The sequence below is a fragment of the Lathamus discolor genome, chromosome 4, assembly GCF_037157495.1.
Source record: "Lathamus discolor isolate bLatDis1 chromosome 4, bLatDis1.hap1, whole genome shotgun sequence".
Classification (NCBI taxonomy): domain Eukaryota; kingdom Metazoa; phylum Chordata; class Aves; order Psittaciformes; family Psittacidae; genus Lathamus; species Lathamus discolor.
The window spans coordinates 85249268-85267567 of NC_088887.1; the positions used below are offsets into that span (position 1 = coordinate 85249268).

Below are 18300 nucleotides of genomic sequence, written 5' to 3' on the forward strand. Positions count from 1 at the left end.
GCAAGAGCCTGACAAAAGTCAGTTTTTTCAGTGTGCTAACTGAACTTATTCTTGAATGATAAAGGCCATAGCCCCATAGTGGCAAGTTACAATTATTAATCAGAATTCTTATTTTGTGCCTTGAACCGCATGGTTACAGGCAAGCCACATCTGCCTATGTAGTCATAAAGCATATTTTATGCGCTGTGAGGACTGATGTAGGTTGAGTGAGTGTGCTCCTGGGCTCAGTGCTGAACTCCCACCACAGGGACCCCAAGGTAGTTGTTACTGAGTTTTGCATGTTTGTTTCAGTGAAACTGTTTTCCAAACCACCTGGGACAAGAGTAGTTTTCATTGACTGGTTCTGCTGCTGCCAGCGCCAAGCTCTCACAGCCAAGAGACTGCCGTCCCACATACTACAGGTGTTCCTCAGCCATCTTCAGAGAGTTGTAACTCACAAACCTCTATACTAGTCACTTGGTACTTTCCTTGGTAAGGATCAGGTCACAGTTGATCAATAGGTGGTTGTCACCTCGCCATAGTTAGTTACTCAGCTCCCCGAGTGCTGTCACTGTAAAGGGCTGAATCAGGTTTATAATGTATTTACAGAAGGCACCAAAAGGAGACAACTGCCTCCAGCAGAAACCACCACTATCCCCCCAGTGAGAAGTTTGAATCCTAGTACAGTTTGGGAGGAAGGGACCTTATAGCTCATCCATTTCCAACCCCCCCCTGCCATGGGCAGGGACACCGTCTACTAGACTAGATTGCTCAAAGCCCCATCAAACCTGGCCTTGAACACTGCCAGGAATGGCACATTCACAACTTCTGTGTTCCACTGTCTCGCCGCCCCCAGCACTAAAGCGCTGCTTCCCAGTATCTAACTCTACCTTCCTGTCACCAATACTCTAAAACCCTTCAGACACTTGAAAAATAAAACTCAGTTTCAAGGCAGATGTGCAGAGTACAGTCTCACTGATATCGTGTGCTACAGTAACTGAAACGAGTTTTTACCTGTGTGTATGACAGCAAAAGTTCACTGAGCTCCTTCCCTGACCTCCTGCCTCTGCTCCCCAACACCCCCCACCCAAACAGTGCACACATGTGGGTGTTACTGGCAGCATTAAAGGAAAGATGCTGCAAAATGCAGCAAAGAAATACCAGCTAAGTGTGAAAGAGATGTCTTTATTCTGTTTCACTATGCAATGTATAGTTAATACATTTATATTAAAGAACTCTCCTTAAAACTACTGTAATTAATTTAATGTAAACAATGACCGTTTTGTGCAACATGTGCCAACCAACATGTGAAGTACAACCAGAGAAACAGAATGGTCAAAAGATTTCCATGGTAATTTGCACAGCAGGTTTCTTATACAAAGCAGCTACACAAACATCATGAAAACACATGCACACTTTCATAAAATAAATAATTCCCATCCAATTGAAAACTATAAAACAGGACAGAAAATACAGGCAACTTATTTGGGGGGGATCCTTAATTACTTCTCACTTTCACTCATTTCTACTCTTACATTTCCTTTACCTTTAAGAAAACACTTCCGCAGGGTGCAGTTAAGTAGCTTAGCGATTGCTTTTATTATCTGCAAATACTCTGAAAGCCTCTGATCATTGAACATATCAAGAATAAAAATTTTTAATTAAAAAAATAAAACCTAATCTTTAGTATAGCTGTTACGCGGAACAGTTCAGTAACAGCTCATCAGTTGGACCACCCTGCTTTTCATCTTCCCCTTTACATTAACATTATTCCTAACTTTAGTAATCACACTTGCAAAAATAAATCCTTTGTACAGTCTGGAGATCTGAAATTCACCCTTTTACTTGATTACTGTTAACAAGGTGCAAGGTCATAACTAACTTTTAAACCTCAGATAAGTTGTGCCTTGCTTTGGAGCTATAACCTTACAAGCTAAGGCTAAGGACACTTTGAAGGCCCTATTCAATAAATTCAGAAGTCCAAGTTCATTCTCTACTTCAACAAATTCGTCCCCTTAAAGTTACCAGTTCAGTGCATTTCCACTTTGTAGCAGGGCACTGCTTCAAGGTGGTGAAACAGACACTGCAGGACGTTACATTCAACTACTGTGAATTCCATCTCCATTACTGAAATACTGATTAAATTGCTATGGAAGTATACCTACTGCATGTCCATGTCTGCTGGTTAGGAATCTAAAGTGATTTTCTCAATTACTGCTTTTGCAATATGAGAACTAAACCCAAGCAACTTTGTTGATGGCACAGGAGTTTCCCTTTCAGTGTATTTTTCAGAAAGCCTTCCCTGGTTAATTCTTAATGAAACCATTTCAAGAACTGTTCTATCTGTACACCACTTGCACAAGTCTCAGGCCTGAGGCGTTTGGTTTTAATGCTATCCCAGTTCTGCTTGCACCTCCCCTTTTGAGATTTTCAGAAAACATCATACATCACCTTCAAATTTAGAGGATGAATCTGACCTGTGAACTGTTCTGGGCTTTGATACAAGCTTTTCTGTGGCCTGCAGAACAGAACAGGAACCCAAACTTCCACCCAGAACCCTGGGACTGGGTGTCCTTGCTACAGACAGAGCGAAGCCTCCTTCACCCAGGGAGCACCTACTGGCATAGACTATTGTCTTTGATTAATGCAATAAATTTCACTCCAGAGCTGTACAAACAGAGCCTGGAGACCGCAGAATTTCCCTTATCTCCTTTTCATAGTCATTAGGGCTACAACATTACCATATTGATCACCTCCCCACCTCCACATTCATATTTAGAACTTCCAGAAGGTTCTTTTAAGCAAATCAAATTTAATCACATCTGATTTGATTAGGCAAAGGGAGTTCTGGGCTTCCAGACCCTCCTCATTCCAGTACTTCATCAGTGGTTTTCTTGACAGTATCATGACTTTAAGTGCCATACAAAAGTTAATTATATCCCTAAATGTTTATCTATTAAATATTTTGGCAATTTCTGTAAGCAACCTAACAGTTTCTTACAGTATAGTAAGCAGTACTGGGAATTAAACATAAAAGGGAAGTGTAATGGTTTACTAGTAGGAAGGCTGCACCACTCTCAAAGATGTAGTGAGACCAATTAATCTTCTTGCACCTTCTTACGTTCCCTCAAAGGGGTACTGGAGCTTTAGTTTGGACAAAGTGCTTTTAGGAGACACTGGTGGAGTCAGGTGATCCACTTCAAGATTAGTGGGCTTCTTTGGGCATAAACTTTATTATTACTAAAATTAGATTTGGGGGTTGTTTGTTTTCTTTTAATTGTGGGAAGTACATAACTTCCATAACTAGAATGGAGTTTTCATGCAGCTGTTCACAAGGAAAATCTAATTAAGAACTAGTCTGGTATTAAAATCAAAGGCCCTGTTTTTAACAGTCTGCAGTCTAGTATAAAAACATACATGTATTCCAGGGACCTGTTTCTGGGCCACTAATTTTACTCCTTCCTCATGAAGTCAGAGCTGAGTTCTGTCACTTTTCCCTTAGACTGACACAGGCGCGCACCCAGCCCTGCTCTCCTCCTCACACCCCCAGCAGTTCACTCCTATCCGGCAACTCTTCCTTGGCACCACTGCTAGCATTCCTGAAGCCACACAATACATCTGATCAGGGAAAAAGCAATCGAATGAAAATTAAACACTCCTCTTTCTCCTCCCTAAAGAAAAATTTCCCTCATGCCTTTTTAAGTTGTGTCTTAAAATGTAGGTGGTTTTACAGTTACACTGGCTCCTATGCAAGTTACCCCAGGTTTGCTCAGCCTATCTGAAATACTCCTCTTCAAGCTCAAGTTAGGTCCAACCTTTCAAAACAAGGCTCCTCACGGAATCTATCCTAATCACTGAAAGAACACAATTCCAAAAAACAAACCTAATGTGGTTTCTTTATACCAAGTCTAGCTGCCTTAATTAAAAGGGTTGCTTAATAATACCAGTACATTTGTTAATAAAACCTGAACAATCTCACATTATTTAAATCCCCCCTTAATACATACCAGACAATTTATTACACTTGCATTAAAAAACTCAAATAGTATGTATAATCCAGGTAACTGACGGTCATATACATAAAAATTTATTAGACGTCACAATTCCATCTTCTCCATCACAGAACTACATATCGTTTCTGCAAAATCCCTGAACTGGATTTTCATTTTGATGTTTCCAGGCAGAAATGTTGCAAGTTGCATTCTGACCAAATACTGTACAATGTGGTTTTGCTTTTTGGAAACGGGATTGCTTCTCTGGAGATTTTGCTCTCAGCAACTGATTGTCCTTATGGTTTGAAACAGAAACCTCCTAGGTTAATAAGGAAAAGTTAATTTTAAACCCATTTTCACAAAAATTCCCCCAAAGAAACAAGATCCAAAATTCCTATTGAAAATTTTCTAATTATAATTAATACCTTAACTTCCCATCTCGCCCCTTCTGAATGAAAAAGAAATGAAAGAGGTTTTCTCTGCAAAAAATCTTTGCTCTCAGCAAGAACCATCTCCTCTCAGATCGCACATGCTCTGAATGAGCCATACTGGATTCTTTCAGCCAGCAGTGCCCATGCTTTTTTGTTTCGTTTTTTATATTCTCTGTGGGTTCCCTGTTGTGAGAGTTGAAGGAAATACTGAATGCCACTGCACGTAAATCCTATTCCAAAAATGCAAAGTTGGGCTTAGTCAGGATCTAGCAACTGAAAGACGCGCAGTAGAAGACAGCTGCACGACCTGTCTCTAGGACAGGTTTGAGACTAGGCAACTGATTCTTTTAAGTACCTTCACATGTATAATCCATGTCCAACAGGGTGACTGGGGTATGACATCAGAGCAGATGGGTACTTTTAGAAGTTTAAGATAAAATATATTTTCTTCCTGTAAGGGCACTTTTATTCTTATCTTAAATGAGCAGAGTTCAAAATTTCATAGAATCATATAATAGTTTGGGTTGGAAGGGACCTTAAACATCATTGAGCTCCAACCCCCTGCCACAGGCAGGGACACCTTCCACTAGAACAGGTTGCTCAAATCAACTTCTCTGGGCAAACGGACATTTGATGTCCATGGTCTACAAGGCACCATCAATCTGCTCTTTACCTCATCAGACTATTGGCTATTAGCAGATCAGATACAGAAGTGAAATCAGGGCCAAATGGGCTTACTTGAAGCTTTTCTGTTATTATGAGTCAGTATTCTCTCTCCTTCAAGAACTGTAAATGATGGTAAGCAGTAGACCATAAGCTACTAAGTTTATAAGACCACAACTGCTAAGCAAGATGATCTTTGCTCTCTCCTTCAAAGAAACTAGCCTTGCTTCTCACCCTCTAGAAGTGAGACACTTTCCCATCAGTCACAAGAGCTTGGGACCCTTGCTAGGTATGCGCTGTCTCTTGTAATTTATTTAGTTTTAGGATAGGTCATCAAAGGGCTTGTAATCAAAAGACTGTATCCAAGCAGAAAGTTCCCAAGTCAGTATTGCCAGGTATGGGGTAGGTAACTCAAGGCTAGTTTATGAAAACAAGTAGCAGACAAATTTCTCCCCAAAATGCACTTCTCCCCAGGCACACATCTAAAAATTTTCTAATAAAAAAAGCAGCAAGAACAACAGAAACAAGAGACAGACTACAATACTTCAGAAGCCATGAGCAGCCTCACAACTACCTCTCATGCATATACCTCAGTTTCCTCTGAAACTACCTATGCCTTTGTCATAGAATAGATTAAGTTTACTCCTAGTTTGTCCTGCACTTACTCCTTGTTTTCAGCATAATACTTGAAACAATGCTACATTAACACAGTCTCTGTAATCACCTGACAGTCTCTCCCCTCAGGCTTCCTGAAACTGAGTAAAATAAGGAACAGATGCTTCAGGTGGGAAGCCTGTCACTTCTGTATCGTATCACAATTTAACTCCTACCTTTGTTCTAAGCAGCTGAGATTTATTCTGAAACACGTTAAAGTTCACATCATTTTCTCTGCAACTGTTTTGGGCCCCCGCAGTATCCATAATGCTGCTTCCACAAGTCTGTGTATTATAACCACTGTCCACCTGAAATCAAGAAGCAGGGCAATTTAACACCAATAAATGCCTCATTTAATCAAATGCAAGTCCTATCAGGTAACAGAACTTAGTCCCACAAACCAACTACCATCAGGTAATAACAAAAGCAAACCATAAACAGGTCTGTCAGAATTACAGAATCATAGAAGAGTTTGGGTTGGAAGGGACCTTCAAAGGTCATCTAGTCCAACCCCCTGCAATAAGCAGGGACATCTTGAACTAGATCAGAATTACTTTGGGTTAAATGTATTACTGTACATAGTAACACAAAAATTGCTATGCTGACTCCACTGCAAAAGGAAAAAGGGAATGAGGAGGAAGGATAAAAGTCACAATGCCACCTGCATGCAGCATCCATTAAGAGAAAATAGACAATTACTTCCAGAATAGCATACATATTAGGAGTGATTATGTTGAGCTCAGTTTTAAAGATGTTTATTTTTACCTGAATACTACTGTTGTCACAAGGAATTGCGCTGCTTTCTGCAAGAGGTGACATGAACACACGAGAGTTTTCAATACTGAAAGTAATCCCTGTCATAAAGCTGGTCATTGGTGCATTGCTATTGCCAATTGTTTCTTTTATCCAAATGTTTTCCTCTGACACTTCAGCTATGTCAGCCATATCTACAGTATTATTTTCCTTGGAGCCTTCCATATCCTGAAATGATGACAGCCTTTGATGACAAGCTTCTGAGTGATCTGGTGCAATAGACACAGTTGCTACCACAAGATGTCTGCCACGTGTAAAAGTATCCCCATCTTGCTGGCGTAAGGTTATTCCATTATCCATTTCTGGGAACCGGGCTTCTGACGGAGAAGCATTCTCCTTGTCTTCCTCATTCTCACCGTGGTTCTCAACAGCAATCGGTATCCTAATGACAGAAGTCTGAAACTGGGTAGTTCTTCTGCATGCTCCAAGTCTCATAGGAGAAGACTTTTGAATTGGAGAACAACCATCTATATATGGACTTCTTGTAGCTGGGGGTGTCATTTTATTTGAAGAAGAAGGAATATCTGGAGAACAAAATGTGAATTTTCTTTGGTCTGTAAAAAACAGAATTATGGTGTGAGATACCAGGTGGAGATAAAGTCAGCATCCTCAAAGCCCTAGGGTTTTTTTAATTATTACAGCCAACCACAAAGCATTTTTGTTTCCCATTACATAGTTTGCTGTACTGGTGGCCTCATTTTTTTTGTATGTCAATACTATACAAAGGAAAATGTGTGAAGGCTGGTTCTGTGGCTTTTTTTCAGAACAAATATCAATGCACATGTTCTATAAGCATTTAAAAAACACACACAAAAAAAAAAAAAACAAAACAAACCAAAAACCACACACGCCCCCCCCCCCCCCAAAAAAAAAAAAAACACCAAAACCAAATGGGCAACAATAAAGTTTTCAAGAAAATCAAACAAGGGAGAAAACACCTATGCAATCTTTACATGGAATGCTGTTGAAATACCCCAATGCTCACCAGAATGAAATCATGTATAAGCCTTACCAGGTAAAGTACAGAACAGGAAATACTGACATTTTCTAGAGCAATGAGGACACAGAACTGTTTGTGATTTCTTCACTAGTCAGTTCCCTTTCAAATAATCTTCACAGTCACATGACTTGAAAACTCAAGATAAACATTCTGTGTCCATATAACTCAGGTTGGGCCAAATCAGATTATGACCTTACTTAGTTCAGGCATACAACTTTAACCCCCCTCCTCATATTAATCATAGAATCATAGAACAGTTAGGGTTGGAAAGGACCTTAAGATCATCTAGTTCGAACCCCCCTGCCCTTTAAAAGTTGAGGATTTTTTTCATTCTTATTTGGTGTCAATGCCTTCTTCAAGAAGAAACTGTAAAAAGCAGGTTTTATAATAAAAATATGCAAATCAAGAAAGAAAGAATAATACATACACAGTTAAACCATACCTGACAGTGGTGTCTTTCTTATGTGAAAAGCAATTGGTGAAAAAGCAGGAGAACCATTAGGGGCAGGAGACCCCTGTGGAATTGTGGGACTGGTTATACTTCCCAGACTGTAGACACTTGCTCCTCCCTGAATAGGACTTGATGAAATCTGACCCTTCAAGTTTCAGAGGGAAAAGAAGGAAAAAAAAAAAAAAAAAAGGCATATTTTCATGATGTAAATTTTGACTAATATGTACATAGAAAAACTATTCTAACTAAAAAATATAATATGGCAGCACTGAGGAAAACTAATCCTGTACAATGGCAATCTCTATCATTAGTTTATCTTGAATATTCCAATTGTAGCTCTTCACTTGAACTTTATGCCTCCTCAATAAGAAAACAGCCATGGACTTAAACTGACACATAATACCAAGTAAGACTGTAATATCCATTGTAATTAAGAACTATGAAATGCCTTAACAGAGTATTAATACTATCTGTGAATACAGTTAAGTATTTAATCCCAATTTCTTACTCATAACCAATGCAGATAAAGGCCAACCACCATATACATTCTAATGGAATCAGTGTTATCCAAATCTAACTCGGCAGCAGACACAATACTTTTACTTAAGAAAAAAGAATAGTGGTTGTGATCTTGCTTAAGAGTACAATGCAAGAAGTCACTTCAGCAGTGCTGTAGGAACATTGTAGGAATTCTTTATTAGGTTACCACAGTGAAGACTTTTTTTAAGCCACACTCTAGCTTAGGTAGTCTTTTTTTCCATGTACTTCAACTGCCAAACAGAAGAAACTGTATCACCTAAACCAGTTCAGCTGTGATACTTCCACCTGGGAAGAAGATTCATCTGGCTTAATTTAAAAAACAGACATTATATTCTGTGTTCTAATAAATATCTCTTTATTTGAAATCTCTGGCCAATGGAAAAGAAAAAAGCATATTTAGCATTGCATTCAAAGATCCACAAGTCATTTCCTCCACTATAAATACGTTTAGGAGTTATAAGGGAAATAACTACATCACCTGTTCATATCAGCTAGTATTTTAGAAAGCAGTTCATGGATTTAAACACACCTTTTTTCTTCATACACATTTTATATATAAATATATATATATGTATATATATAAAAAATGTTACAACATGCTTTCAGCAAATCTTGTATATATATTGATTCCTACTTCATTTTTGTAAAATTAAAGCATAATTCCTTCTGTACAAGAGAACAGCATCCCAACAAAACAGTTTGCTATAAGAAGTCAGTGACATTATTTCAAAACTTTTTTTGTTCACGTTTTTTCTGACTTTGGAATTTGGAGGGGAAAAACAAACAACAAAATAACAACTCACAAAAATCACACCACCAAAACCCAAGCCACAAAAGCACAGTTTGGCCTAACACCTACGCTCTAATAAAGCAGTTGTAGCTTCTTAAAAAGAAGACTGTTCCCCTTGTGAAGCCTGTTAGAACACAGAATCAGCCTGCTCCAAGATCTGCTCCTGTGCCATGTCAGTCACATCCCATCCAGCACCCAAACCAGGCTACTTACTGAACTAGGTGTTTCCAGAGGGCTTCTGCACCGAACTGGAGAGATGTCTATTGAACAAAGCACTCCAAGTGGCTGATTACCACATGGACTATGTGGAGAAATAGACAAACACTCAGACACACTTCCATTTTCTTCTAAAAACAGCTTTCTCCTGAGCGATGAAGAGCTCAGATTTCCCTGAGACTGATCTGAAAATTCATCAGTTCTGATATATTCACCTAGAAATGTCAGGGAGAAGTCATTTCCAGTAAGAATGAAAGAAAAAAAATCTATTACAGAGACATATATATCTCAATTAAACATTTAATACAGTTTACCAGTACATCAAGTAATTAATCTAATTGAGGCACCTATCCTAAAGGATCACTTGTTATCATTACAAGAGAGTCCACTGCATCTACTAAGGTTCCACTTCTGCCTATCATGCTTTAATACTAAAGTCTGCAAATTGATAAATATTGGCTAACATCTACTTACTGGCCTTTTCACATCTGTGTATTTCACATCCGAGTTGTGAAAAACAGATTATTATACTACCCAAGCAAAACTAGACCCTTTTTCAGGTCTCCCACATGATTTGATGGTAATCATGATACATCATCCAAAGGCAAACCAGTCAACTCAAAGTCAAAGCAAAAAGCATACAGATATTAACAAAGACCCATTAAAATACGCTATGATTTATCATATCAGGTTTTTTTTTTTGTTTTACTCTATTCTAAATGGATATTCCTTGTAGAATAAATTTTTCATAAATTCACAAACTATGTATTGATGGAAGCATTTGCTAAGATGAAATATGATAGCAATCAATATGGTTCTGATTTTCTGTTTTAATTTTGATGGCACACAATGAGGGCTGTCAATACAGGGGTAGGAGTGTGCAGCCAAAAACCTTTGAGCTACCTATACTCACTATTCCCACATGGAAGCCCCTTGCCTGAGAAGCTGGCAGCAATTGCTTGATAAAGCAGTTACAATCAGACAATTAATTTGGACTCTTGCCTCCCCATTCAGTGGTCACAGCTTTTTTGCCACCACACAACTTCTAGCCACCACTGTGGCTTCAGTTCAATGAAAGGCACAATTAAAGCATTGCTTTGCTCAAGGCAAAGTTGGGCTATGAGCCTCATGGCTAGCAATGTGAAGTTGAACAGCTCTCAGTAAAGGCTCTTTTTGCAGAAGGCAGGGGGTGCCTTCTACTTCGCAATTCTTCTCCATATCCCTCCCCTTCTATGTCTATACTCAAAGTATATCATTTAAGTCAGCTGTCCCATAAAATATGCAGTAACTGTTTATTTGGACCACAGACTTAAAACTTCCATTCATACATTTTTAATATTTCATAAGACAAGAAAACCCCAGCAAACAATACAAGTTTTCTCTTTAGACAGTTATAATTAAATTTTGATATGACACAACATACCTAGTATTTTCTCTAAATTAAAATCCACTGGCAAAGACAGTACTGTCTGACAAGCAGCTGCAATGAATAAAGCCAACAAAATTAGCTTGCAGTAACCTTTGACTACAGCAGTAGAAACAAAAATCCACTTTCAAATTGCGGTGCAATTAAGCCATTTAAGATACAGTTGCAATAAGGAAAAGTGTTAATTAAAGCTAGGATTCTGATTTGACAACAACTATGCACAGCACAATCAGTCCTAGAGGTAAACAAAACAAGGGTTGTAACATAAAAGCCTCTAGAAAGGCATTCTGAACTAAAGAGAGATGTCTCTGAAGACAATGACTGAAAAGGAAATGGAAGAAAATTCATCAAAATACCATGGGGAAAAGCACTATTTATCTAAAATGAAACAGTTAAAAAAGATTTCTGCTATTTACATTTCAGAGAAAATAATCAAGATTCTCTACCCCAAAATGATCCAACACATTAAAGGCTTCTTGAAACTGTAATTTACCCATAAACCTGAGGCTTAGATTCACTTTTTAATTCAAAAAAAGTGCATGCATTGAGTTGGAAAAAATGCACTCCACAGATGACTTCAGTTTTTACTTTGGAAAAAATATGAAAGATTGTAATAGACTTAAATTACTATCAGAAACAGATATTAAAAGTAATAGTACCATACACTACAATAAAAAAAGTATTCCTACAGGAATGTTAACAAAAAAATTACTGCCTTTTGAAATTTAAGCACCATTAAAAAAAATCAGACATTTTGCTTCAGAAAAAGCATTTAATTTCAGACACTGTCTTTTACCCACCATTGCTTTTGTCAGGCTGCAAAGTTAGCTGTCTTCCAATTGGAGAAAGGTTATTTAGATCTATGGCTGTAAAACAGATAAGAACTTAATTTTAAGCATGCATTGCACACAGTTTTGAAATCAAGCAGCAGTTAAGTTAGAGTATTTAACACAACTAAAGGGAGTACTGAAAAAAAGTTACCATTATAGCTGATTACGAGAATTTCAGCACCTTTCTATTAAAAAAAAAAAGCTTAGTGAAGTAGCATCAACTTGGCCTAGATCTATCTCCTGCAGCCTCCTCTACATTACATATATTTAAAACAAACTCAAGTTTGTGCTTAGCCAAACAGGCTGTGTTCAAGTAAAACTCATTTCCAGAAAATCATGCAGTTTGAACACGAAGACAAATATGAAGAATCTGCTATTCTACTTTTTTACACAGCTAAAGAACACATTATACCATCTTCTTTCAGCACACACTTTCCCTAGATCTAGGACCATGGCTAATGTTCTCTGCCAAAGAAGTGATGATCATACAACTGAAAATTAAAAATACACTATCCACAAGCTGCATTTCCTTGATAAAAATTTTTAACAATTTAGCCTCTTCCAAACCTTGAAAAAATACCCACGTACTTAAGAGTCTCCTATCAAACAATACTGAATGCAAACAATACTTTATAGCTGACATTCGTCCAATTTATAATGCATTTACTATGCATTCTATTAGTTATATAGAAACTTTAATAACAGTAGCACTAATAATAACATCTAATAATGGCATAAACAAACAGAATATCCACACTACATACAGTGGCAGTGAACTAGCAGGACACAAAGAGAACAACAGGAATTTACATAGCAAGTAAGTAAAAATAGAGAATTAAGTAGAAAAATAAGCAAGTAAGTAGAAAAATACAGAACTCAGTTTCCCATATACTTATATTGGCAGGAAAGCAGTCAGAATAATTCAGAGGTGCAGCTACCAGAAAACTGAAGTAGAAGATTTTACCAGTACTGACGCAGCAAAGTTGTGTGCTTGAAGACAGGTTACAAAAGGAAAAAGACACAAGAACAGGAACCAAAAATAACAAAAAGGGACATGGTAGAAGATTTTTAATTCAAAAATAATTTTTAAACAAAGAAAGCACTCAGAGAGAACAGCTAAAAATCTACAAGCTGTGCCAAATTTTATTGCTGGTTCTTAAAATTTAAATCAAAGTTGAAAAAAAATTATGCTTGACGGTTTCTCCAAAAGCTAAGTCAATTGTGGGTGACACACAGAAGCAACTTACATTTACCTGAATTAAACTGTGAAACTTGCTTTCCTTCATGTTCAGTCCAAGGAGAAGGAACTATGAGGCTTTTTGTGAAAAACTAGAGTAGAATAGAAACAAACCATCTTAGCACTTTTAAAAATTGGAGGCACTCCAATTTAGATCAGTACTCTGAACAAGAAAAAATTAAGGCATACCTTTTGCTACCCACAGATCTATATTTTTAAGAATTTTAAGTCTTCCTTCCCCAAAACCTAAATCCCTTATGCCCTGCATTATTCATTATTTCATGTCCAGAGAGGTTAAAGGAAAAAAAAGTGATTTAAAGACAACCCCCAAGTTCTTTACAACACATATCACCCCAGATCTTTCAAGCCTGCAGAGTGAAAATCGTGCAAGTTTCATTTAACACTGATTACTCATTTTAAAAGGGAATTGTCTCTACCATACTTATTGCACAGTAGTTTAACATAATTATTTTCAATTTTTCAGTTTGTTGATTTTGACAATTAAGGCATTTTGCAGAACTGCTAAAGAGACAGTGAAAGGAAGAAAGTGGACAACCAAGGCTTACGGCAACCTTATCAAGCGTATTTGGCTAAACAGGTTAGCAGCGAAACATTTATGAGTACTGGCACTTAAGTCTCTTTCTTTGAACCAGAAACTATCTGCTGTGACAATCACACTCCAGAACACGCTAATGTTGAGATGAACATTGTAACATAGCTTCACAAAATACATGGTAAATCCTGTTCTCACAATAAAAGACTCAAAACAAATGAAAACAAAACAGCTTGAAACACCCAACTATTAAAGGCATAGTTTTTATCACTCATGGTTTCAAGCTGTTCAGCTGCATAATTCATTAGTTTATACCTAACAAAGAATAAATATCCCTTTTAATGCAGATTTAGAACAATAGGGCATCTTTGCTGCAGGTCAATTACCTAGCACCTTTATGGAATCATAAACCATTTTTTTGATAGACAGAAACTCGTAATAGCATGATACAATATGAAAAGGCCAATAACATTGTCAAAACTTTATTTTAATTGAAATAGGACTGAAGACTTGAAACACTTTTCCTTTTCTACACAAATTGATGGTAAATAATAAAATGAAAACAAACAGAATTGCACGCTAAAGGAAGTAAGTCTTGCCTCCAACTAAGCAGACCTTGGAAGAAGCAAAAAGAAATCCAGGTTCCGCTATATTTCTGAAAATGCAATAGAAGAAATTATGCCATCTAACACCAGAAGTTACTGTAAACCCTAACATAATCATTTTTAAACTGAAATTACTTCTAAGAACTATCTTACTAATACATTCCCACAAGCCAAGCAAGACAAAAGAAACAGTATCTGCTGATTTGACCTACAGGTGTGTGAAAGAAGACGGGAAGAGAAAGACCACATGGGTTCCAACTACACCTGCAAGTGATGAGGACAGAAAAGTACTTTCTTACTGACCAGTAAAATATAACGGGGTTCTGGCTTTCGAAATCCTATAATATATGTGGATCTTTTTTGCAGATATGTAGCTAAAGCAAATAAATACTTGATAGCGTAAAAATTTTATTACCTCCTCAATGGCTTTTTGCCTTCTGTCTTCTGTCTCCTTATCAATTCTAAGTAACAAATGAAAAACAACTCAATTATCAAACCCATCACATAACTGGAAAAAAAAAAAAAGTCCAACTATGTCATCTTTTACAGATGCTTAAGAGAAACATTATAAATGAAATTGCACTAAATAATAAATCTTACTTTTTACCATTATGTGCAATAATCTCATGCTATAAGTCTAGAAATATAATGCATTTATCTGTTACTCCAGTTCATTTGAAAGATCTGTACCATTTTTAAGAACATATTTGCAAATCTTCTATTTATTTCTTGTATCAGTATTTTTATTTGGACAAAAAATAGACAAAAAATATAACTGGTCTTCCAAAATTGTAACAGAAACATGGAATGGTTTAGGTTGGAAGGGACATTAAAGATTATCTAGTTCCAACCCCCCTGCCACAGGCAGGGGAGCCTTCCACTAGACCATACCTCAAAGCCCCATCCAACCTGTCCTTTAACACTGCAAGGGATGGGGCAGCCACAGCTTTTCTGGGCAACCTGTTCTGTTGCCTCACCACCCTCACACATTAAGTCTAACCTGTACCTTTCAAAGAGTACAAAGAGTTTCAAAGAGTGGCTTGCCTACCTAGCTTTCTCAGCTCTACCCTTCTGCAGGAGCCCCAAAGACCAAAGAAGCCTACACTTCATAGATGCTGGTATGGAACACTCTAAGAAGATAAACTGTGTTGTGACAAGGAGCAGAGGAGGTAGCTTGGTAACAATCACTGTCAATACATTTTCTTGCTTCTGTTGACTGCTTTTATCTGGCTGTCTTCCAAACTGCAGAGTGGATTAGCAATTCTTAACATTAAAAAGAGTGACACAGAGGCAGCCTCATCTAAATATACCCACATTAGGGACACATGAAAATCTATGTTAAAAGATTCTAATAAGGTCTTCACTGCTGCACTGGAATGTCAATAAAGCAAAAGAACAGTGTTCTAGTATTCAAGCAAGGTAACTGCATAAGAACAGACTGGAAGTTACCTATCATGACTCAAATACATTGCTTGGCGTTGAACATCTTCCAAGTCAATTTCCACAGGATTTATTACAGCAAGCTGATCAATAGACCATCTAAATTTTCCTGGTGTCTAAAAAGAGACATGAACATCTTAGTGCTTCCTAGTCTCAAAAGATAAAACAGAACTACAGGACAAATCTCAATGCAACAATGCAGTCATAACTTCCACATAGTTTCTGTCAGAGACTATCAAAAGAGTTTCCATTTAAATTATTTATTAAAAGAGTAAGTCAACCAGGCTTCTTTATCCTAGTAGTAGTATTACAATGACTTAGAAGATAATATAAAGTAGAAGGTCATAGCTAGAATTTACAAACTGAAGTGTCAAATTCTTTTCAATTTCTTAAGATAGATGTACTAAAGATAGAGAACTTCGGATAAAATTTAGTCATTTCTAGATTGCCACAATCAAAATTGAGGTTCCATGAAAATCCAGTGCCTGCATCCAACCCAAATAATAGAGCAGCCTTCCTTTCACCTCGCAGTGCCAAGAAGACTTAGGATTCGCAACCCCATATGCATCTTGCAAAGTCTCCCTTGTAATGCCATACATAGCACATAACAAAATCAAATTCAGAAATAAAGCTGTTTTAGCCCTTTATTTAACATTTAATTACAAAATACTGCTCAAATATCTGTTTGAAAAAATATCTACCACATCTTGGTAGATCACTCATTACCACAGCTATACTGCTTATCAGAAAGTAATTCCCACTGCAAACCAGCATATGATTTGCAAGTAATAAATGTTATATATACACAAAATCATCAACTTGATTCTGTGAATATACAAACAGCCCATAACAGAAGTGAAATTATGTTTTACTCGCATCCAGCCTGCTTAGCATGTAAGTAGGAACTGGAGCACTTTTCATCTTTAGGTAGGACAAGAGCATCACATCCAACAATTGTCCTTTATCTGCTTTCAACTGGTTTTAGCACTTAGCAGATCAGAGGAAGGCTGACAAAGCAGCATACTCCTGTAATCAGAAGGAACAGCAAATGCCACCAAAACTCTTTGGCTTAGCATATACATTAAAATACACTAAATAAAATACACATTTTAATGCATTTCAAAATGTTAGCACTGCATTTGTGTAGCTACACAACTAAAAACTAGATCTTACAGGTGAGAGTTTTGTTGATTTGAAGACTGAAGGACTGGAAACAATCTGTTCCTGAAGAGTATAATAATCACTAGGACTTTCAAAAGGATTCAGGATGGTGACTCGTCCTGGAGTTTCTGGAGTTATCTGCATTTTAGCTTCTTTTGTATCAGCCATAATAGTAAGAGATACCTTGAAAAGAAAGAAAAAAAGGAAAAGAAGGGAAAAAAAATTATAATTCTGACATTTTAGGGTCATCTTGAAGGTTTTTAAAGAGCCAGAAACATTTCTAAGACTAACAAAAGCAAAGCTATCTTTGACATGTTAAGCTAATAAATAAGGCTGATAAGAAAAACAACTAACAATAAATAGAACCTACGAAAAGGAGACAAGAAAGGACACTGAAAAGAGGATTTAAAAATAATCAAAACCAAACCAAAACACGAAACCAAATAAACAAGCCCCCCCCCCAAACAAATGAACAAAACCACCAGAGGAAGCAAACAAGCACTGAAGCCAAATATATTCCTCAAGGGCAGCTCACGTACACCTAACCCTGGCGCTCAAGGGCTTCAGAAACAAAAGTAGGTTGGATGGGACTTCAAGCAACCTGGTCTAGTGGAAGGTATCCCTAAAGAGACTAGAACTAGATGATCTCTAAGGTTCCTTCTAAAGGAAACCATTCTGTGATTCCAAGATTACTAGAACTGGGGTAGCACGAGGGTCAGTCTGCCTTCGGTGCCAACCCCGCGTCGCCCAGAAGCTGTGCAGCCAGAACAGAAGCAAACGGAGAACCACAACGGCTGCCGGCCAGCAGCATGCCCTGTTGATCTACACCGGCCAAACCCTGAAGCTTCTGGGGGGAGGCAGACTATCCCGGGGCTTTCCTGAGTGGGCAATACCTCCCTGATCAGCTAAACCTAACGCACTGAGGCCGGCTCTAAAAACCACCCGCGCACGGCCCAGCCCAAAGAGCCAACTCCCGAGGGGCTGCGGGAGGCGCCACCGCTCCCTCCCGTGGCGGAAGAAAGAAGGACGAGAGGGTCTACGGCTGCTGCCCCCGCATCCCACCCCTACAGCCCTCCCGTCAAGCCGTGCCCCAGCAGCTCCCTCACCTGAGGTGGCAGTGGGGAACAGAACCCCCTCTCAGCCCGCCCCAACGACTGCTCCTTCTCCTCCCTCCCCCAGGAGAGTGTCACCGAGCGTCTCCCCAAACCACTCTCCCCCACGCCAGCAGCCAGTGCTACCCTCGGGTCCCCAGAGCGGCTACCTACCGCCGTTACCACTTGCCTCAGATCACTACGCTGCCCCTCACCGCGCCGGGCGGCTCTTTAACTAGCCCCACCCCCCCGCCCTTCTGTCCAATCAACACGCTCAGCCTCCTCTGTCTCACCAATAGCAGGGCTCCCCCGCTCTCGAACGGACCAATCGCCAGAGAAGCCGCTGCACAAATTCGAAATCCCGCCCTTTTACTTTTTGGTGCTCGGTGGGCGGGCTCCGTTCGGAGCGTCACGTGGAGCGGGATCGT

At 38.5% G+C, this 18300-nt stretch overlaps 1 protein-coding gene across 6 annotated transcripts; it reads right to left on the reverse strand.

Moving 5' to 3' along the window:
* Nucleotides 1-1144: 1144 nt before the first annotated feature.
* BORA (BORA aurora kinase A activator) lies at nucleotides 1145-18199 on the reverse strand. Of its 6 annotated transcripts, none has more exons than XM_065678133.1 (12): nucleotides 18166-18199; nucleotides 16794-16964; nucleotides 15630-15736; nucleotides 14596-14641; nucleotides 13033-13114; nucleotides 11756-11821; nucleotides 10953-11009; nucleotides 9527-9744; nucleotides 7975-8128; nucleotides 6485-7086; nucleotides 5896-6027; nucleotides 1145-4290 (listed from the first exon to the last, which is right to left on the reverse strand). In XM_065678133.1, exons 2-12 carry the CDS (start codon nucleotides 16947-16949, stop codon nucleotides 4105-4107), a joined length of 1806 nt encoding a protein of 601 aa, XP_065534205.1. In that variant the 5' UTR covers nucleotides 16950-16964; nucleotides 18166-18199; the 3' UTR covers nucleotides 1145-4104. The 6 variants fall into 6 exon arrangements, with proteins under 6 accessions (XP_065534205.1, XP_065534208.1, XP_065534202.1 ...); XM_065678136.1 differs by lacking the exon at nucleotides 18166-18199 and adding an exon at nucleotides 18063-18095 and having other exon boundaries at nucleotides 13039-13114; XM_065678130.1 differs by lacking the exon at nucleotides 18166-18199 and adding an exon at nucleotides 18063-18095.
* Nucleotides 18200-18300: the final 101 nt, after the last annotated feature.

Excerpts from the sequence above, each read along its gene's own strand:
- BORA (XM_065678133.1), bottom strand. The coding sequence starts at position 16,949 with ATGGCTGATACAAAAGAAGCTAAAATGCAGATAACTCCAGAAACTCCA. Across the intron at positions 8,129-9,526 it reads CTCTGGAAACACCTAGTTCA|GGTCAGATTTCATCAAGTCC; the intron begins GTAAGTAGCCTG and ends TGAAACTTGAAG. Across the intron at positions 6,028-6,484 it reads GTGACAACAGTAGTATTCAG|GTGGACAGTGGTTATAATAC; the intron begins GTAAAAATAAAC and ends TCTTGATTTCAG.